This window comes from Pseudoliparis swirei, chromosome 10, assembly GCF_029220125.1.
Source record: "Pseudoliparis swirei isolate HS2019 ecotype Mariana Trench chromosome 10, NWPU_hadal_v1, whole genome shotgun sequence".
In the NCBI taxonomy this organism is placed as follows: domain Eukaryota; kingdom Metazoa; phylum Chordata; class Actinopteri; order Perciformes; family Liparidae; genus Pseudoliparis; species Pseudoliparis swirei.
The window spans coordinates 4,374,176-4,396,831 of NC_079397.1; the positions used below are offsets into that span (position 1 = coordinate 4,374,176).

General features: G+C 43.6%; 2 protein-coding genes across 2 annotated transcripts; both read right to left on the reverse strand.

Annotated features, from left to right (window-relative positions):
- Positions 1 to 10,257: 10,257 nt before the first annotated feature.
- On the reverse strand, positions 10,258 to 12,345 carry LOC130200662 (tetraspanin-7-like). Its single transcript, XM_056425117.1, has one exon. The coding sequence runs from the start codon at positions 12,301 to 12,303 to the stop codon at positions 11,206 to 11,208; it is 1,098 nt and encodes a 365-aa protein (XP_056281092.1). The 5' UTR covers positions 12,304 to 12,345; the 3' UTR covers positions 10,258 to 11,205.
- A 2,919-nt stretch (positions 12,346 to 15,264) lies between these two features.
- On the reverse strand, positions 15,265 to 22,424 carry LOC130200881 (zinc finger protein 184-like). Its single transcript, XM_056425454.1, has 10 exons — positions 22,279 to 22,424; positions 21,196 to 21,401; positions 21,013 to 21,114; positions 20,839 to 20,934; positions 20,643 to 20,753; positions 20,441 to 20,558; positions 18,518 to 19,253; positions 17,478 to 17,536; positions 15,921 to 17,398; positions 15,265 to 15,333 (listed from the first exon to the last, which is right to left on the reverse strand). The coding sequence occupies exons 1-10, from the start codon at positions 22,382 to 22,384 to the stop codon at positions 15,265 to 15,267; spliced, it is 3,081 nt and encodes a 1,026-aa protein (XP_056281429.1). The 5' UTR covers positions 22,385 to 22,424.
- Between the last annotated feature and the right edge of the window lie 232 nt (positions 22,425 to 22,656).

Sequence of the window (22,656 nt, forward strand, 5' to 3'; positions counted from 1 at the left end):
ATATCAACGGGACTGTTTAATCATCCAGCCACCAATTGAACTGTTGTAAAAGGTTCATTTCAAATCGTCTAATTTCTCAGTAGGAACTAATCTTTTCCCTGCCTGGTTACATCTTAATCGTACAATACAATCATAATGACTGAGGTGATAACTGGCTCCATTTGAAACTCTCAACCGTTGTGAAGTTTTCCTTACACTCTCGTCTCAGCATACAACTGAGACCGTAACTCATGTCTAAGAAATCTGAGACTGAAATCTAAAGAGTACTCGTGTTGTCAAAAATCTTCATTTAAAGTGATAAGACTGAAATAAACTCTTAACTTTAGGATTTTGATTTGCTCAAGGAACCTGTAGTATCATCAGCCTCGTAGCATGAAGTGAATGTCTCTAGCAGGAAAACTTCTGATTCTTGTTGTGAATAAATCTACTTTTTCTCAATATTACCTAGATTTCCATCCACCTCTATATCTACAGGAACTTCTCCTGACAATCTCTTATTCCTTAAAATTCACTTCTTCCAAGACCACAAATATAGTAATTGCGAAATCAAAAACTTAAAGCCACCTTTGACCTGACTCCAACCTTACAGTTCTTCTACACTATGTTAGACACGAGCTTCAGACTTCTCAGAACTCCAGAAACAGATAGTAGAACAACCTAGCTCGACGTTTCCAGCGTATACAGGATCCCGTGGCATGAATCCCTCAGTCTCGGTTATCAGTGTCAGGAGAGCTTTAGGTAAGCAATGGTTCCACCTCGAATGCGACTTACAGGAAACGAGGAATCGTTTAATATTTCAATGAACTTGTGTGTCTCAAGACAATCCTCTACAAGTGTACTTCAATAGCCTGACCTTCAGAAAACAAGCACAGTAATTTCTCGGATATAGCAACATTTATATTACTGGAAACACTCACACAAAATAGTTCGGTAAAATAAACCTCCGCTGTCTCAATGCTCTGGACTCTGACCGCATAAGAGAATACTATAGCTTTTTCAGCTCTGCGTACTGCCGATTATAACGTAGATATCCTCTCCTGGCCAGTGATGATGAATGCGGACAGTTCGTGTAAATAAGTTTACGTCTCAATCATGCACGCTCCAGGCGTTATCGACTCAGACAACTGGACACTGGTTTCAAGCGAGGATAATACGGACAGAGCTGAGCATGAAGTCCAGACACACCACGACGATCGATAGCCTTGTGACTTATGCGCGCTCTTTAAGAGGGGTTAGATCTGCGTTCCGATCGCTGGGTACGGCGAGCTGATCCCCGACTGGCATCGGAGCAGGGACCAGGAGGACCGAGTACGAGGTTGACCCGGGGGCTCTGCTACCCGCCGTGGGATGACATCCACCACGTTTTCTCGAAAAGGTGTGCAGCTCTGCCTCGTTCCGCGCTGGCGGCCTGGCCGTCGAGCTTGATAGTACACTGAGGCTGGACCTGGTTCAAGCTACCTTGAGACCCGAGCTGACCGTCACGCTGGTCGCTACGGTTCCACGGGCTATCAACTGCCAGCTGTGTGCTGAGACTGATTCAACACGCCAGGCCAGGAAGTTCGCTGCCACCGCAACCGACTGGAGCTGCGGTTCCCTCCCGTCCCTCGCTCCCGCCAATAGCCGTCAGCGGCGTCACGTGGTACTAGCTCAGAAGCACGAGTACCGGATTTTATGCGCTCACTGGTCCGTCGCTCCTGTGCCTTCATGAGTGCCTACCTCGTAGATATGCCATACAGAGGACCGAATTGAACGACACTCCCCCACGACCTCTGATTACGAGCTCCCCGTCTGAAGCCACTCCACTCCCACTCGAGTGCAGCCAGGCCTACCCGGGCTGAAGACGGGTGACCTGACAGCCAGCGAGAGCAACTGTCCACGGATAGCTCACAGCTCAGCCACGAGCCGGGTCTCAGACGATTACTAGCCATGGCCAGTCGAGTCTAGCTGAGATAGCCGACGGGCCTTCCCGGTGTCGCTCACCAGTGCGGTCCATTGCACGGCTCGGGCGAACCCGACGGATAGAATGTTCGCCCAGGGTACATGATCACAGGCTTGAGTGCGATTGCCACGAGAATCCAGGGAAAGCAGAGTAATGCACGAGTGAATGGGTATGAGTCCCGACTGAGATGTGTTCGCTTCCGCCGCTCCTCACGGTCGAAAAACGTCAATAGGCTTCTTTCGCCGTTTACCCCTCCCTTGGGCCCTAACGGGCTCCGTAAACTTGGACTAATAACCAACCAAACCCAAAAAGCCGAGGCATGGAGAAGTATCCGGGGCTTCCTCACCCGTTCTTAAACGCATTCAAAGCCTTAAGGACCATCAATCACACACTTAGGATTTCTCAATTGTTTTACGGCTGCGTTTTAAACTGAGCAACGTAACAATCAAAAGTTTCTTTGCTAGCGGAACAAGCTCAGCCAAGCACACCGGGGGTACCAGGGGGGGTCCCCGTCACAATTGGGGGTTAGGGTCAACCGGAATGACTCAGCCGAAAAGTCGCGATCACAATAAGTAAAACAAGATAAATAACCGCTTGAAAATTTTTTATGTGTAAGCCCAGTGTAATTTCATAGGAAAGAATTTTGATAACGTTGGGTTTCCCAAAAGTAAGCTGTAAAGATTTAAGATTAAAAAATGACGAAGGGGCATTTTTTAAAAACCCTACACTTGTGGGTTCCGGGAACTATAGTTTAGAATTTTTTGAAGCATCTTTACATTCCTTTGTGGGTTTTTGTAACACTTTTAAATAATCCCAAATTCCAAACCATTTACGCTTAAACTGTTGCCCCCGGGTTTGAACCCTGCAGATGAGGGCCTTTAAGCTTATTTGTTTACTTTAGCTAATACCTTGAAGTCAATTCTTAATCTGAAACACGGGTAACCGGCTACTTTTGGGGTTTCGTGCTTCCGGTTTCACACGTTCCGTCCCAACGGTAAACGGGGCCCCCACCCTAGTTGAGTTTTTTGGGGTCGGTACAGCTTGGTTAATCGGCGTTACTCGGAAGTGTAATGGAGGATTCTGTGATGGAAAGTCAGTTTGGATCCTTAATCATAGGTCCACGGCGGCCGGAGTATTCTACTTACTCCAGGGCTGGATTTAGCATTTGCCTCGTGGGGTGGATCCGTGCCCTTTAGAAGATTTAAACTCCGGTTTCAAGGAAACTTTCCAGCAGGAATTTTTTTTTTTTTCCCTTTCCATCCATCAGGGTTTTTTTCTTTTTAAAATTAAAATAATAAATGGGTTCTTTATGTTTTTTCAAATAAAAAATGAACGGCACTATTTGCAAGAAGTTTGTTTCTTGTTTTTAATTGAGCCATTTATTTATTTGTCTACTTTAGTTACTTCGGTATATTTAAAGCCCCAAAATTTAGAAAATTAAACCACAAATCGCTGCTTTTGCCGTTGGGCAAAATCACTGATTTACTTTATCAGTTTTAACTTACTACACGGAGGAAAATTTTGCCGGGTTAAAAACTTAATCAAATTATTTCCGTCCAAAAATCTGGGACATTGAATTCAAAGGAAGGCAAAGTTTTATATTAAAGCTATAACCCCCTAAGGATTACCCAACGACCTAAATTGATGGCGGATGGAACTATTTTTCCCCATTCTGGGGAACAAATTTTTTCCGTGCGGGTCTTTGAGGCTTGACCTTCATGCTTAGGTTGCGGGTAAATTTTGAAATCTTGAGAAAAAAATGGTATTACTTTCAACGGACAGGCTAAGCCATTAGACACGTTAGGTCATATCACCGCATCTGAGGCACATTGTAGTAAATGTTCCTGTGTCGATGACCAGATAAAAGTTTCGGATTAATACAGGGAAAAGTACACCGGTACGTTTAAGGCCCTGGCCACAACTTGATAAACATTTAAAAAAGAGAAGAAGGGTTCAATTGCAGGGATGCGAGAATGAAATTTAATCGACCACTAGTTTTGACCGGCTTTAAAATAGATTGTAAAGGACTCCCGGGGGGCCTTCGACACGGGTTGACACTGTTGAGATGGGTGCCCTCCTGGCCCTTGGCAGGCCAACATAAAACCGACTCTGGGTTTTGGCCCTAGGAAGGGAACGAGCACACTTCTCACCACTTTTAGATCTGTAAATGTTTATGGGTTCCCTGGTCCGAGGGTCATATGGGAAATTTCTTTCCCTAGAATTGTTTGGGGGATGGAAGTGAATTCGTCAGGATCACCCCTTTGTGTATTCTCCATCCGGGGCCAAACATCAGTGATTCCCGGAGTCATAGCACGGCAATATTTGAGGGTTGATTGACCGGGTTGGCCCCCTTGGTGATTTGACAGATCCACGGCACGGTCACCGGGGCTGGCCTTTCGGGGCCCCTGCGGCGACGGGCTCTTACCTCCAGTCCGCCCGGGGGTGCATGATTCGACCTGGTTTGTAAAATCTATTTAATTGACATTATTGTACTTGGATGAGGCCCCGAAAATTTTAAATTTTAAAAGCCACTTGGGGGGAAAAATTTTTTAAATTTTATTTTAAAAAAATCCCCGGTTTTAAATTTTTTTTCCTTATTTCCCCCTTTTTTTTTTTTTTCCCCCCACCCGGAAAAATTTATTGGGTTTAAAAAAAATTTTTTTTTTATTTTTTTTAATTTTAAATTTTTTTTAAAAAAGAATTTTATTTTGAAAAATTTAAAAAAAAAATAAAAAATATTTTTTTTCCTTTTTTAAAAAATTTTTTTGGGTTTTAAAAAATTTTTTTTTTTTTAAAAAAAAACCCTTTTTTTTATTTAAATTTTTTTATTTTATTTTAAAAAAAATTTATTCTTTAAAAAAATTTTAAAAAAAATTTTTTTTTTTAAAAAGAAAAGGGGGTCCCAAAAAAAAAGGGGGTTTTTTTTTTTAAGGGTTTTTTTTCCCCCTTTTTTTTTTTCCACTTTTGGGCGCAACAACCAAAAAAACGTTTTAAAAAAAAAAGGGAAAAATATTTAAAAACCCCCCCCGGGAAAAATCGGGGCCCCAAAAAAAAAATTTTTTTTTTTTGGGGGGGGGGAAGCCCCCGGGGGGGGGGCCCCAAATTCAAAAAAAAAGGGATTTTTTTTTTTAAAAATTAAAAATTATTTTTTTGGGGGGGAAAACCCCCCGGGAGAAACCTTTAAAAAAACCCAATTTTGGGTATGGTTTTTTATTTTCCCCTTTTTAAAAGGGGGGGTTCCCCCCCCTTCCGGAAAAACCTAAAAGTTTACCAAAAAGGGGAAAAAAGGGGGGTTTTTTTTTGGAGAAAAAAAAAAATTGGTTTATTTAAATTTTTTAAAAAAATTCAAAAAGAAAATTTTTTAAAATTTAAAAAAAATAAAAATTTTTAAAAAAATTTTGATTTTTTAAAATTTAATAAAATTTTTAATAAATAAAATTTTTTAACTTTAAATTTTAAAAAAAAATTTTTTTTTAAAAAAAAGGTAAAAAGGGGAAAAATTTTTTATTGGGGAAACTAATTCCCCTTTTTTTTTAAGGGAAAAACCCTTTTAAATGCCTTTTTTAAAAAAAACCCCCTTGAAAGGGGGAAAACCCCCCCTGGGTTTTGGGGCTGTTTGGCCCCCCCTTTTGGGGCAAATTTTTAAAAAAAACCCCCCCCCGGAGGCCCTTATACCAAAAAAGAAAACCCTTTTTTATTACAAAAATTTTTTTCCCCAAAAAGGGGGGGCCATTTTACAAAAAAAAAATTTTTTTTTTAAAATTTTTCAGGAATTTTCCCCCCTTTTTTTTTCCCCAAAAAAAACCAAAATTTTTTTTTGAAAAAAAGGGGGTTAAAAAGGAAAATTTGATTTTTCCCCCCTTTTTTTTGGGGCCCAACCTAAATGTTTAACCCCCCTTTGGCCTGGGTTTTAAAAAAACCCCCTTAAAAAATTTTTGGGGGGGGAAAAATTTTTTTCCCAGGAAAATTTTTTTAATTGGGAACCCCCCCCGGGTTTACCCAAAAACCGGGGGAAATATATAAATGTACAAAATAATATTAATAATAAAGTGTAATAAAGCAAATACATTCACAGGACATGATGGGTATAAACCAACCAATTCAATTATTTATTTCTCCTAACCCCAAAATTGCATCAATATTATAATACAATTAATAATAATAATAATATTAAGAAGAAGAAGAAGAACTTTCCAAAGCTTTGTTTAACCAAACATATAAAACAATAATTATTGTTTAACATATTAAAAAGACCCAAAAAATATAAACAAATATATACAGTGTCACAAAAGAAACTTGGTAAAAGGTGCATAAATAAAAGTGTGTATTTGTGTATTTCTTCAACAAGCCGCAGTACCTTATCCAGGATGTATTTGTTGAGGTAGGGCATGTAGCCATGATTGGACACCGGCCCATCGTCATCATCCTGGAAGTGCTGCTCCAGAGCCACGGGGTCGTGAGGGATGTTCAGCACCGTGTACAGGTTATGAGAGAGCACCTGAGGAACATGAGCACAGAGCAGTGAGCTGTTCTTCAGTGCATAGTATTTCTTCACACACACGCACACACACACACACACACACACACACACACACACACACACACACACACACACACACACACACACACACACACACACATAACCACAGACAGCTGGTCTATAGCATGTCAGGACAGCTTTCTGCTATTTCCCTGGATTCTTCCCTCCTATGGAGGCTCGAGGCGTCGGGGAGCAGCACCGAGGGAGGAAATGGCTAAATCAGAGCTGTGCTTGTCCTTTTCTCTCAAACACTGATAGGGATGTGGGATTGTAGGATTCTATTACTTGTGTTGTTGGACTTTAAACTTTGAAGCTCCAGCTCGGCCGCCAGTATACGAGCAGGGTAGGCTACGGCATGGCCTGTGTTCATAAGAGTTAAGCTTTTTAAAAGTGTCATGTTGGACTAAAGTTCCTCCCGGTGCAATATATTCCCATATAGGACCACAGGTTCGTATTTAACAGACTCCCATAGAGACTGATGTCTTTTTGGTGTGTCTTCAGCCAGAACAAAAAAGTGATTAAAATGAAAAGTATCTGTGCCCCTCGCGCTCAGTTTCCTGATCTGAAAAAATGACCACAACCCCCACCCCCCCCATCCCCCCAACCCGGCTTACCTTTAACTGCGATTTGGACACTTTGCCGCACTTCTCGACGTCCAGAGACGTGAACGCGTACCAGATGGACTTGAGGAGCTCGGATTTTAAGTCCATGTTGGAGACCTCGCTGTGCGCCAAAAAACACGCACATTTCCAAGCGCAGCGCGGCGGCTGTTTTTTTTTTTTTTTTTTTTTTAACGCAGCCGGGCGAGAGCGAGCGCGTGCGTGCTGGTGAGAATTGCCAAATACAAATGTGGGGCAGAGTACAGGCTGCAGACTGCAGAGCGACATGTAGGACAGACTCAAAGAGGCGGAGTGGAGGTAGAGCCTATACTCCAGAGACGGGTTTCTACTTCTTCTTTTTTACACTTAAGACTTAGTTTACATTCCTCTTGAACATATTCGTGCCATGCATGCTTGAAAACGTGTATCTGAATTAAAAAATGGACATTTTTACAGGGCAAATAACGTAGGCTATATATCTAAGCTATATTCACAGGTCTGAGACATGATGTGGATTTCTTATTTCCTCAAAGTGAAGCAAATAGAGGAATCCGTGTTATCAGATCCAGGAGGCTGGCTTTAAAGACACACCCATTTGGGCTGAGAGCCTGAAGCTATGCTTATTTTAGCAATTTAAAACATTAGAATATGTTTGAATAATACAACATGTAATAGTTAAGGGTTTTAAAATCGATTACAACACTAAATGGAGGAAGTAAATGATATGTTTTGTATGATTTGTGTGTTTTTAAGGGTGTAATAATGTGAGTTAGATGTACAAACATTTGATGTTTACTTTTATCAATGTGAAGCTGAATGTTATATTTGCACAACTCTGCAGCCATGTTCTGAGAGAGGGCATGAATAGTGCACATTAAAGTATACCCGCCCCAAAATATTTTCTCAGAGGTTTGAAGAGCAACATGTTCCTTGTGGGTTTTTCCTGCCTTAAGGTGTGTTGCTCTCGGAGCTCCACTCGTGTGTGATGAAACTCTGCGGTGGGGATGTAGCAACCTTAGGCTACATAGTTTTAATAAGGACAGGGTAATCAGATGGAAAGCATCCGCAAGCCTCGTTAGAGCTCAATGTGGGCTAATCAATACCATAATTAGGTCATGAAAACGGCCGTCATTGTCGAGAGGCCACAGGCCCGTCCACGAGTGATGCGTGTCGGGTTCAAGGTAATCTTTGTGATTAATTGTAAACTTCGTATCGGCCCAAATTGAAAGGAGAAAAAGATCGTAATTTTACGCTCCATAAACTAGTCGAGGTCACGACGATGAGGTCACAACGGTGAGGTCACACTCGGCCGTGTCGGTCCTTCAAGGGCAGATGTGATCACGGTTGTCTGCAGGTGTGGTGGAAATGAGATGTCAGATCAGGAAGACGTAATTCAGAACTGCCCCGGGGCCCAGAGGGGCCTCAGTGAGGTCTCAGTGAGGGATGGACCACACCTCCAGCATGGCCGCCCTCCTCTAATAAAGACCTGGAGCCGCTTCTGAAGCTCATTAACATGATGACAGGAGGCACCAACCTGTCAGGATGAGAGACACTTCACTTATTTCCACCTTTAAGAGAAGAAATACTCATTAAAAAAAAAATGCTCGCTCGTGATTCACGAGATGTTAGACACGCGTGGAGTTACGAGAATGCGGTTGCCATTTATATATATTTGTAATATATTCAAGGGCAGCAGACCTCGACGTCCTCACGTTGAATCAATATCGCCATGTGCAACGAGGCAAAGATCTTTTATTTATTGTTTGACATATAGATTACAGTTTCAGTCATGCATGTTCGCACTGTCGGTGATTATTAGAATAGATTTACAGTTTATATATATATATATACATATATATCATCATAGACTATAAATTAACACTGCAAGAGCAATAAAAAGGCCTATCCTCGATAGGAAAGGTATGATGTTGAAGGAAGGCGAGTGGATTTGTATCATCTCAGTACATATAATATATATCTTACAACACGTGGAATAATAAATTCATTTGAGAAAAACACTTTTAAGGAACATCTAGACCTTTTGGGACATTTATTTAGTTGATTTCTCGACAGAGTTATAGTTAAAAAGATCAAAACACGTGTTTTGTGCATGAATAGATTATTTTTGAATTGGGAGCTTCTGACAACAAACAACAACAAAAGTTCACCTCCGTCTCTGAAAACACGAAAACACGACAGCCAAATATGAATACAGGCTATAATATATAATCCTAAACATCTATGTTTAAGGCTGAGAAAAACTGAAATATGTTAAAATGTGTGTATGATTACAACCGTTTTATTACCTTTAAGTATCAGAGTAAAGTATTTGGAAATATGTGTGTATGCAACGATAGCCTTCTGCAAATATTGTATTTATATTTGCATTTCAGCAGAAAAACTGAAAGAAAAACTCTTTTAATATAAACTTTACACGAGGAAACGACGCTCCGACTTTACTATACAGCTAACGGTTAGCTTAGCACAGGCTGCCTGTAAACAAGTGGAAACATCTCTCCTCATCTCATATAAAGCAAATACAGATTTTTCCCGAATTGCTTGTACGTCACGCTAACTGTGGACTCAAAGCATCGGCGTCATAAAAAGGGATATTCACAATATTCAGGGATTTAAATCCACTTTGCGCTCCACGATATTTCAGAATATACAAACTCTAGCAACACGGAGACATCTGGGAGAATTTTTTTTTCTTTTCTTAAAGCGGTCGTTATTTTAACCTCGACATTTTTAGATGGAAATGGCACAAAAAACAACAGACAGCGAACGCTTCTTGAAACTCTTTTTTGAAGCGCGACAAACCCAACACAACGATGTGGAGACGAACATCTGGCCGACTCATTCCTGCAGTTAACCCAAAATAATACCTATTTACATTCTATATAATGAAGAATATATACACTACTGTTCAAAAGTTTGGGGTCACTAAGAAATGTCTTTATTTTTCAAAGAAAAGCACTGTTTTTTCAATAAAGATAACATGAATCAAAAATACACTCTATACATTGTTAATGTGGTAAATGACTATTCAAGGTGGAAACGTCTGGTTTCTAATGAAATATCTCCAGAGGTGTATAGAGGCCCATTTCCATCAACTATTACGCCAGTGTTCTAATGGTACATTGTGTTTGATAATCGCCTTAGAAGACTAATGTCTGATTAGAAAACCCTTGTGCAATTATGTTAGCACAGCTGAAAACAGTTATGCTGGTGATATAAGCTATACAACTGGCCTTCCTTTGAACTTGAAGTTTGAAGAACAAAATTAATACTTCAAATAGTAATCATTATTTCTAACCTTGTCAATGTCTTGACTATATTTTCTATTCAATTTTCAATTCATTTGATAAATAAAAGTGAGTTTTCATGGAAGACACGAAATTGTCTGGATGACCCCAAACTTTTGAACGGTAGTGTATATATACATTAATCCATGGTGATACTTAAACATTTTCGAAACAAAGTCTCATTGTACTTTCATCTACCTATTTTTTGATATGCAGTGTGTAGCCCAACGTGGTCTCACCTGTACACGCCTCACCCAAGTGTAAAAGAGCTGTGAAGTGGAAGGAGTTGCCGGTTCCTTGATTATTATTTAACCACTAAATCCCCATTTCCTTTTTTATTAATATCCTCCAGGTCCTTGCATTTAGCAACACAAGAGTCTTTTTGATAATTTCACAATGCTATAAGTAAGTCAGGGCCATAAGTTTAAGTTATTTAAGTGTTAGTTTCTAAGAAATCCGGATTTTTTTTCTCACCGAACTGAAAGTAATTCGATATCAACGTCTGGATCAGATTTCTACGACATGTCAGCTTGAAGCTCTTTAATGTTCCTAAAATATCCTCAACAGGAGTCGTAGTGGATTCCTCTCTTTACATTTGAAACGTTTCGTATATTTCATAAAGCAGTTCCTGATGTTGCCGTTGGGAACGGTTTCATACCTTCCGAGATTCGGAGGACCTCCAAATACTGATCACCTGACATGTGCCGCCTGCATGAACCCCTGCAACTCCATTACTCTTTCCACGTCGTCTCCTAACTCCTAACCATCTAACCATTGGTCCATCCTTGGTGCAGGTGGCCTACATCGTTTTTTAATCGTCCGTTATCGTGCCACCGCGCGCCGGTGTTGTCTCGGTGCCAGCCGGTTGGCCAGCAGGCAGGCCAGGGCGATGCCTCCCACTTGGGTGAAGGCCAATCCCAACACGGTGGCGGCGATGTGGAAGACGTTGTCGTTGACCAAGCTGAAGACTTTGCGGAAGCAGCCGTGCGGATGGATCCCCGCCGCCGCCACGCCTTCGGCGTCGTCCGACAGAAGCGGCCGGTTGCCGCATCCCTTGCGCCTCGCGCAGCAGCTGTCCGGCAGGGCCACGGCGGTGCCGTTGTCGTTGGGCGGGAAGGCCGCGTGCTGGGCGGCCCAGTCGGACGCCAGCCAGTCGCGCCAACCCTCGGCTCCGCAGCACCGCAGCGCCCTCTGGAGGCCGTCCAGGGCGTCGGCGCGGCCCTCGTCCTCGGTGTAGCCGGCCACCGCTCGCTGCAGCCCGCTGCGGAACCCCCCGGCGATGTCTTCGCGATAGAAGAGGCCCGAGAGTCCCGCCGCCAAACCGGCGATGAGCGCGGCGAACTGGAAGAAACCGTAAGCCCGGAGCACGCCGGGCAGGTTGGCCGCCACCCCGAGGCAACCCAGGAAGCCCCAGGCGGTGACGGCCGCCCCCGTGGCCAGGAGGATGACGGGGGCGTTGGGGTAGCGGTTGGCCGACAGCAGCATGTAGTCCGCCAGGGAGATCTGCGCCCACACGCCCAGCGTGAGGACGGCCAGGCCGGCCGCCCAGAAGAGGCAGCTGAAGGCCAGGAGGCCGAGGCGCAGCAGGTGCATGACCCCGACCGCGCGGCAGCAGGGCGGGGCGGCGGCGGCGCCCGCAGGTGGAGGCGCGGGGGGCGCCAGGGAGGCCTCGGAGCACACCGACAGGGAGAGCCGCTGCAGCTGCTCCTCCTGCTCCTCCTGCTGCTGCTCCTGGTAGGGCGACAGCAGGTAGCCGGGGATGGCGGAGGGCCGGCGAGGGAGAGGAGGCGGCGAGAGCAGGTCGAGACCCCGCGGCGAGGAGTGGCGCCGCACGGCCAGCTGCTGCTGCTCCCAGTCCAGAGCGTGTCTGCTGGGACTCGGCCGCGCCGACAGAGAGTTGTAAGGCAGTGCGGAGCTCATGATCTCGCCTCCCTGCTTTTTATTTACTCCTCTCTTTCTCTCTCTCTCTCTCTTCGACACACTCCTCCTCTCTCTTTCTTCTTCTACTATCAGTGCCTCACTATCGTTCTCCTGCAACACACAATCCCCCCCCCCGCCCCCCAACACCCCCGGACTTCTTTATGACCCGTCATTAATTCGCCATCGACACCACGGGCGCGCAGCGGACGGTAAATCACGCCGGTGGGCGTCGCATCGCCGCCGTTATCTGCCTCCACAGATTCTTCGGCGCCACCGTATTTATGCAGGGGTTTTTTTGGGGGTGTTCTTTCCACCTGCGTGGTCACCGGCTCTTCGAAATCCGTCCCCCGGGAGTCACACCCAGATATCTGGCTGCTCGCCGCGAGGTGATTGCGGTGCAGCCGGCCGTGCTCACCCTCTCTCGGCGTGGAGGAGACGTCCCTTTGAGGTTTTCACCATTTCTTAGGATGAGTTTTTTTTAAATTTTTGTTTACTTCCGTTCGTGGAATACGTGACCCGGGGAAAAGTCGCACAACTTTTAGAATATTGTGTCAAATGAAAAAAATCTACTTTTAGCCCAAAAAAGTCTGTCAAGATGATATTTGGTGACATAAAAAGTAATGTAGTTATGTACCTATTTATATATCTACTTATTATGTTATTACGATATAAAAACATACATGATGTAGTTTTAAACTAGAGAGCTGCATTAACACAAATCAGAAGGTTCTTTGTTCTTCTGTGAAACACTTTAGGAAAAAGCAAAGTCTTAAAAGCAAATATTACTTTACAGGTAACTTACAAACCAAGAAAGTATTAATTACTAGTTAATTTTGGCCATATCTCTCTTAAAAAACTTGACTTTTAAAAATTAAAATACAACCTATGACGCAAGAAATGGACTTCAATTTCTAATATTGATGCTGTGACCGTAGGTCGTGTATTATGGTTTGTCTCATGCAGTGATGCTCTTTTTATCACTAACAATTAAACATATATTTTAAAAAACATACGCAATGCTTAAAATAGTTTCCCCGCCCACCCTCCATCTCTAGACTGCTCTTTTTGTTGCTCCCCTGTTATATGATGCAGCCGGTTTAATCCTTGCAATTCCTGCTCGGTATCTGCTCCCCTCCCCCCCCCCCCCCCCCTCATCAGGTCTGTGAGCTGTGTTTATGATGTTTATAATTAACATTCGCTCCATCGCCTTCAGCTCATCGGGTTTTATGGGCACAGAAATGAAGGAAATACATCACCTGACACACATGGAGGAGGAGGAGATTTCAAAGGCAACTCCATAAATGACAGCAGGAGGGGGGTGGCTGCAGACCTGGCCTTTAGGAAACACACACAACTAGAATGGGCACTCGGTAGAGCGCATACCTTCGCATATCACAAGATTGGGCATTGAATTATGAACATTTTGGCATTAGTTGCATGCCAATTGGACAAAAATGTATCGTGCTATGGTAAAAAAAGAGTTTGACCTTTCCATGACCTTGACCTTGACCTTTGACCCGATTGATCCCAAAATCTAATCAAATGGTCCCCGGATAATAACCAATCATCCCACCAAATTTCATGCGATTCAAGAACATTTTGAACTGTTCATGACCTTTGACCTTGACCTTTGACCCGATCGATCCCAAAATCTAGTCAATTGGTCCCCGGATAATAAACAATCATCCCACCAAATTTCATGCGATTCGGTTCAATACTTTTTCAGTTCTGCGAAAGATTTTGACCTGTTCATGACCTTTGACCTTTGACCCGATCGATCCCAAAATCTAATCAACTGGTCCCCGGATAATAAACAATCATCCCACCAAATTTCATGCGATTCGGTTCAATACTTTTTGAGTTCTGTGAAAGATTTTGACCTGTTCATGACCTTTGACCCGATCGATCCCAAAATCTAATCAACTGGTCCCCGGATAATAAACAATCATCCCACCAAATTTCATGCGATTCGGTTCAATACTTTTTGAGTTCTGCGAAAGATTTTGACCTGTTCATGACCTTTGACCTTTGACCCGATCGATCCCAAAATCTAATCAACTGGTCCCCGGATAATAAACAATCATCCCACCAAATTTCATGCGATTCGGTTCAATACTTTTTGAGTTTAGCGAATAACACGCATACAAATAAATAAATAAATAAATAAACTAGAATGGGCACTCGGTAGAGCGCATACCTTCGCATATCACAAGATTGGGCATTGAATTATGAACATTTTGGCATTAGTTGCATGCCAATTGGACAAAAATGTATCGTGCTATGGTAAAAAAAATAGTTTGACCTTTCCATGACCTTGACCTTTGACCCGATTGATCCCAAAATCTAATCAAATGGTCCCCGGATAATAACCAATCATCCCACCAAATTTCATGCGATTCAAGAACATTTTGACCTGTTCATGACCTTTGACCTTGACCTTTGACCCGATCGATCCCAAAATCTAGTCAACTGGTCCCCGGATAATAAACAATCATCCCACCAAATTTCATGCGATTCGGTTCAATACTTTTTGAGTTCTGCGAAAGATTTTGACCTGTTCACGACCTTTGACCTTTGACCCGATCGATCCCAAAATCTAATCAACTGGTCCCCGGATAATAAACAATCATCCCACCAAATTTCATGCGATTCGGTTCAATACTTTTTGAGATTTGCGAATAACACGCATACAAATAAATAAATAAATAAATACACGGTGATCAAAACATAACCTTCTGGCATTTTCAATGCGAAGGTAATAAATAAATAAATAAATAAATAAATACACGGCGATCAAAACATAACCTTCCGGCATTTTCAATGCGAAGGCAATGAAAGCCTGAAGGTAGAGTTCCTCAAAACCCTTAAAACAAAGTCATGATGATTGATTTGATTATTGTTACAAGCCTGAAATAATACAAACTAAAGCAACCAGCTCTGTGAAGCTGCTGTTACCTGGCATCAGCAGGTGCACCGGTAACGTTGGTTAATGACCACTGAGCACAGAGTGCAGCTGAAGGTCTTTATGGACTGAACAAGGTATAAAAGAGAAGTTTTACCTCGTGATGCTGCTGCAGGCCGAGCTGCTCAGATCAGTCCCGGCAGTCCATCCAACAGCTGGTGAGACTTTTCACTGACAAGCAACACTACCCACCACATGGTGGCGCTAGAATCATTGTTTTATATATATATATATATACATAAAATATATATATTTTTTAAATAGACAATATTATATATTCTAAATATTGTATTTTTTTATATATACACACACAAATATATATTTTTTTAAAGTTAAAAAAATCAATATATATATATATAAACTACCATATTTATAATATATCATATTATACATTTTTTGCAACTTTAAGAAATTATTTTCCTTTTTTAAATATTATCTTTTTATTTACCCAACACTGAATCTTTGCTCCCCACTTACGTACAATATTATTACATTCGATACCTTTGATTAAGCTAAATATCTGAACACAAGCGTCCATGAAATCCACTCCGGATGTAACCGGTGGTCGATCGGTCATCTAACGATTCGATTCCTCCGGCTGCATCGAGTCCACCGGCCTCGCCGCCGCCTCCTCCTCCTCCTCCTCCTCCTCCGCCTCCTCCCCGTGTTTCTCCATGTGCTTCTCAAGCTTGGCCTTGGACGTGAACGTCTTGGCGCAGCGCTCGCACTGAGGCCTCCGCGGCTTCGCCCCCGAGTGGCTCCGCCGGTGCCGCGCCAACTCCGACGAGCTCTTGAACTTGAGCTCGCAGACGGCGCACGGGTACGGCCGCTCGCCCGTGTGGATGCGCCGGTGCAGCTGGGCCTCGCCGAGCGTCAGGAACGACTTCTCGCAGTGTCCGCAGGGGAACGGCCTCTCGCCCGTGTGGATGAGGTTGTGCCGCGTCAGCGCGTACGGCTTGGTGAAGCCCTTGCCGCAGTAGGCGCACGGGTACGGCCGGACGCCGCTGTGCGACACGATGTGCTCCTGCTGCGTCTTCTTGCTCTTGAAGCGCTTGTCGCACTGGGGGCAGGCGTAGGGCCGCTCGTCCACGTGGGACCGGTGGTGCTTGGAGAGCTCTCCCTGCGACAGGAAGCCCTTGCCGCACTGGGAGCAGAGGAACGGCTTCTCCCCGGTGTGCATCCGCTCGTGCCGGGCGAGCACGGACACCAGCGTGAACCTCTTGGGGCAGTGGGAGCACTGGAACGGCCGCTCGCCCGTGTGCACGCGCAGGTGCTTCGTGAACATGAAGCGCAGCGAGAAGCGCTTGCCGCACTGGCCGCACTGGTGCGGCCGCTCCCCGGTGTGCGTGGCCAGGTGGCGCTTGACGTCGGACCGCCGCGTGTACGTCTTCTCGCAGTGCGGACACTTGAACTGGCTCTTCGCGCGGTGCGCCTGCCGGTGCTGGGCGCGCGCCAGCAGCGAGTCGAAGGCCTCGCCGCACTGCCGGCAGACGTGGCGCCGGGCGGACACGTGCGACTTCCGGTGCTCCAGCAGCTCGCCGGAAGTCGGGAAGCTCCGGCTGCAGATGGAGCAGATCTGCGGCAGCCGGCCGTCGCGCGCGTGCGCCTGCTTGTGGTGCGCCGTGAGCGTGCGCAGGTTGGCGAAGGAGCTGCCGCACGGCGCGCAGGGGAAGGAGACGGCGGCGCCGTGGTGTTTGCCCTCGTGCTTCGCCAGATCCCACGAGTGCTGGAAGGTGCGGGCGCACCGCGAGCAGCGGAACGGCCGCTCGCCGGTGTGCGTGAGCTGGTGGCGCCGCACGTCGGACGACCGCGTGAACGTCTTGCCGCACGTGTCGCACGTGAGCGCCTTCGGGCCGCCGCGCGACGGGAGCTCTTTGGCGTCGTCGGGCCGCTCCGCCCCGCCCTCCTCCTCCTCCTCCTCCTCCTCTTTGCCTCCCGTGGGGAAGAGTTTAATGGACGTGAAGATCTCGTCGAAGCTCGAAGGCGACGGCGTGAATCGGGCTCCCGAGAGAGTCCTGTACGCCTCGGTGGGAACGCTCTGCATGTGGAAGTGAGGAGGGCTGTTGTCCTCGGAGGTGTGGAAGGGACACTCGGCGCACGTGAAGATGATGGACGTCATCTCGTCCGCGTCACCTGCAAAAAAAGAATACAAAAATCTGTGAATTAATCTGGATTTTTATTTAGTTTTCTCCCCTTCACATTGAAATATTACCTGTGTTGATTCCTTTGATGGCTATAACAGACGGGAACACAGATACGTCAGCGTTGCTCCTGGTGAAATAAAAAAGAAATGTAATTGTTACATTTTACATCACTCAGGGAGTGTGACAACAATTACTATTACTAGGCTACTTCCCTAACGAGATGCAGAGTACTTCATTTTAAGAAACAGGAATATGAAGCAATGGGTATTTGATTAAAATACAATTAACTACAATGGGCACTCGGTAGAGCGCATACCTTCGCATATCACAAGATTGGGCATTGAATTATGAACATTTTGGCATTAGTTGCATGCCAATTGGATAGAAATTGGTAAAAAGAAGATTTTGACCTTTTCATGACCTTGACCTTTGACCTGATCGATCCCAAAATCTAATCAAATGGTCCCCGGATAATAACCATCAAAACATAACCTTCCGCATTTTCAATGCGAAGGTAATAAAACATCATTTGACTTTAGTTTGAAGAAAGAATGGTTCCACTATAATGTCTGTACATAAATAAGAAGCCAGTTAGCTTAGCACAAACACTGGAAGTGGGGGGGAAATGTAGCATGGCTTTGTGCAAAGACCACGATTCCACCTACGAGCGCCTCTTAAGTTCACCAATCAACACCTTCTCTCTTGTTTAATCTCTTTTCACACTGTTCTGTCTTCATGCTAAGCTAAATTAAGTTAAAATAAGCTAAGCTAGGTGGATGTGGCTTTATATTGAACGTGGTATTGATCTTGATTAATTTACCAAAATGTCAACTTAGTCTTTGAAAAGAAACAGTCTCATCTCGGGGACGACAAGAAGCGCAACTGAAGAACAACAGTAAAAAATAAAATAATCATAATTTCACCACCAGGAGGGGCGAGAACGATAACAAATGTTATCATAAAAATGTATTTCACCAGTTTAGTAAAACTGGTCCAACTGGTTTAACTTCTGTTTCCCTCCAAAGAGGAAGCAACGACAGCCTCACAGCAAGGATCTTTTTCTTTTGGGTACATTTTTAGACATTCTCCATCACTTTCCATGGCGGACCTCTGGGTTGTGCACGTCTCCTGCCGACCGGGCGAGGTCTTCCTTTGGAGACGAGTGGACCGGCGCACATTAGCTGAACCGGGAGACCGTGGCGTTTCGGCGCCCGGATCCTCGCCGGGAACGCCGGTCGTTTCTTCGCCGGCAGAGAGGGATTCGCGGTCGTCCGCTAAGTCCGCACCAGAGTTCAAATTGCTCTCAGTGCCTCCAGCTTGGAGATCCTCCATCGCCTCCTCGACGTGTTCTCTGATCTCGTCAGTTTGTCCTTCCCGCGGCGTTCCTTCATCCGGGGCGTTCCCCAACCCAAACTCCTCATTGAGGGAGGAGTCACTGCTCTTCGTCGGTGCCTCTTGACCTAAGCTCTCCTTCCTCAGGGCGAATGTTTTCGCCAGAGTCTCCAGAGCTTTGGCCACGTCCGCCGGTTCGCTCGTCTCCTCCGCCCTCGGGCCGGTCGGCTCCTCGGCGACGGCGGCCACGATCTCCTCCTCGTAGAAATCCGTTTGAACCTGCACTTCGGCCGATTCCATCATTTCTTCGTCGGCGACCTCCGACGCTCCGACTTCCACTTCGGCGTAGACGGCCACGACGCTGTACTGGTCCGCTTCGACGAAGGCGACGGGGTTCAGCACGTTGGCGTAGTTGTGGATCGACTCCAGGCCGACGGAGACGTTCGTCTGCTGCGACGGAGGAATGGATAACGCCGACATGATGCAGCTGCCGACGGTGGAGGAAGGGCCGTCTACAAGAGAAGGAAACAAGGAACCTCGGGTTGAAAAACTGCACCATTTAAGGCTATTAATAGTCTGGTTAAGCATAAAAAACATAATTTTTTTTTTTTACTTTTCTTAAATCTTTGTGGATTTAGGAGCTTCCGAAAAATATTTATATTGCATGAATATAAAAGTGTTTCTCAGAATTTATTCTGGCTTTTTATTCCACCAGTGAGCGACGCCGATGATTTATTGAGGATATAAAACATCTTATAATTAACAACTGGAAGCATTTTCCTTCAGGACTAGAGGGGAATGACCTGTCATATTCCAAATTTGTGTATCTTTAAATACCTTTATGTTTTTTTAATTCATCAGATCCTGTGGAGAAAATCTTCAACTGTAAAAAGCTTACAGTATCTTCATATTTTCAGCTAATTCAATCATTTAATTTTGTATTGTTCACATAGCCTTCACCTATACAGGACTGTCTCAGAAAATTAGAATATTGTGATAAAGTTCTTTATTTTCTGTAATGCAATTAAAAAATTATTAAATATTAAAAGAATAAAAGGCTTGCAATATTTCAGTTGATTTGTAATGAATCCAGAATGCATGACATTTTTGTTTTTTTAATTGCATTACAGAAAATAAAGAACTTTATCACAATATTCTAATTTTCTGAGACAGTCCTGTATATATATTTTCACATATTTTTTATCTTTTCAAATTTCGAAATGCTATTTTTTTTTAGGGAATACCAAATGAATGGGATCCAAAGGCGGAAATCTTTAAATCCACTTCAACTTTTCAACTTTAAAAGCTTACAATATCGGCATACATTAAGCTAATGAAACCATTCCACCTTTAAAATGTTGACAAAATAGTTAGCTATAACTTTATAATTTAGCTTTTTTTGATAGCTCTTACAATTATTTAACTGTGCCCGTTTTAGTTGTATGTGTTTTTCAGCTCGTCTTGCAGTTTTCAATGAGTGTGTGTCTTAAAACTATAACATATTTAACACACATATTCAATGAGAAGATACAGATGCAAAGATCGATATTGGGATTTTAAGTCTCAAACGTTGTATTGTACAACTGAAAAAATTTATATATTTTTCCTAAAATTGCTTAAATATAAGAATCTGAAACCAGAGCATGTTCGACTGCAACAATATTCCGTCGATGGACTTGATTATTTCAGCTCGACTCACGAGGCATTTTCAGTATTCCTGAGCTCTTGTAGCGCTCGTAGATGAAGCTCAGCTCTTCGGGCGAGGGCCGAACACATTCCTCCACCACAGAAGGAGCCGAGCCGAGCCAGGCTGCAGTCTGTAATCACAGTAAAAAAATATAGATATATTCATGCTTTGCAGAAGAAAAAGAAACCCGAGACGACTGCGTCGACAGACCGACCTGTTTTAAGTCCGGTACTGGAAGCAGCTTCTCCAGTTTTGAGAGCAGCTCCCACAATAACACGTGAAGAGCGGCGTCATATTGTGGCCCGTATTCCACGGGGAACACCTCCTGGAAGAGATTTACTAAATGTCAATTCACGGTCGGACTTATTACAAGTTTTTTTAAATGAAAAATGTATTTAAATCCGTCTGACCTGGAAGAAATACGCTCTCTCAACTGGATCTTTCAGCAGGCTCTTAACAAGTGCAATGAAAGTGGACTCTGTTGTTTTCACCTCTGCGTCCCTGTACTGCCACAGATAGGATTCATGTCACTTAAGGATTAGCATTTTTTTTTAAGTATAAGGGTATTCCTTTGCTGTACTTACATCTGTGTTCACACTGGTTATTGGGAGTCTCTCCAAATGCCTCTGGATGACTTGAGAGTCAACAGAACCTCGAGCCGAGCCTTTGCAAAGCTCCAGAATCAACTGAAATGACGAGTGCAAAAAAAATCAAGAGAAAACAAAAGAAAATGTACAGTATGATGCAACACATAAACTTCTGCTCACTCTCGCTCTCAGACCCAGAAGGAGCTGGGCTCTCTGTCTGTGGTTGATCAGTCCAGGCACCGCCGCGGTCACCATGAATACAAACTCCTGGAGCTTCTCATAATTCATAACGTCTTTCTGCTTCGCCAGCTGCCACATCGCCGCAGACAGAAGCTGCAGCGGGGGCACCAGGAGGCGGAGAGAGGAAAGAGGCAGCCGGCTTTGGTCTGAAACAGAAAGGTGTGATGTGAGAGAGGACATCAATGAGCTTTAAACTATAAAAACAACACAAATCTACTTTCACATTGAATATAGAGATAGAGATATATATATATATATATATATATGCAGTCGTTACACAGGTTTATAGGCTGATGGCTGGTTAGTGGGGGCAGCCATAATATAATATAGATGTAGCATTGATTTTGCACTTGTTTTTGATTAGGTAAGATATTACTTGCATACACAATGATAAAATAATATATTGCATATATATGTATATATATATATATACATATATATGCAATATATTATTTTTTGATTTTATATATATATATTTATATATATAAAGAGATGCAATACAACATTTGAGGCTAGATATTACTTGTTTATTTTATATATATAAAATAAAAAAGTAATATATTGTCTATATATATATAAATTAATTATAAAAAAGTAATATCTTGCCTCAAATGATGTATTATATATATATATATATATTATATAAAAAAGTAATATCTTGCCTCATCAAAAACAAAAGCAAAATCACAGCAAAATCTATATTATATTATGGCTGCCCCACTAACCTGCCATCAGCCAATGAACCCGTGTAACGACTGGATAAAACTACTTGGTGGGAGTTTAAAATCTGCCACTGGCAGAGTATCTGCAGCTGTGCTTTATGTGTCGGAACAAAAAACTCAAATTTATGATATTATTGATTATAATCTGGCTGTATCGACGTCATTTCTATCGCAGTAACAGCAGTCTAGTAGCTTCTGACTGGCATATTTCCTCTAAATAGACGGATCCCGCTAACTCTTTCACTGACATACACACAGCCTGCTTTAAATTACAGCGGGTTAAAAATATTTAAATACGCACCGTTTATTTTTTCCATTGACCCAATAACCTCCATTAGTGCAGTGGTTCCCCCGTGGCGCTGATAAATAAATGTAAAATAATGTTGAATAGTTTTTTTAGCTAACATGCGCTGTTAGTACGCAAGCCTCCGTTTCCTCAACGCTGCATTTCCGCTTTTCAAAATAAAAGCTTCAAAACTCTTCTGTGACGCTCGACACATGTTGTGGGACATACAGACAATTTTAGGTCTGACATCTGTTCGTACATTAACAACAACAAAAAGATGGATTCATTGTTTGTTTTTTATGGTCAAATATGCCATGTATAATCTATTCTAATCATTCCTAATGTCGTCAAGGACACAACACAAGTTAAAGCAGATACAAAATAATAAAATAT

Coding starts and splice junctions, on each gene's coding strand:
- LOC130200662 (XM_056425117.1), bottom strand. CDS start 12,303: ATGAGCTCCGCACTGCCTTACAACTCTCTGTCGGCGCGGCCGAGTCCC.
- LOC130200881 (XM_056425454.1), bottom strand. CDS start 22,384: ATGTTAGCTAAAAAAACTATTCAACATTATTTTACATTTATTTATCAG. Junction 21,115..21,195: donor TTCTGGGTCTGAGAGCGAGA/GTGAGCAGAAGT, acceptor TCGTCATTTCAG/TTGATTCTGGAGCTTTGCAA. Junction 20,935..21,012: donor TAACCAGTGTGAACACAGAT/GTAAGTACAGCA, acceptor TATCTGTGGCAG/TACAGGGACGCAGAGGTGAA.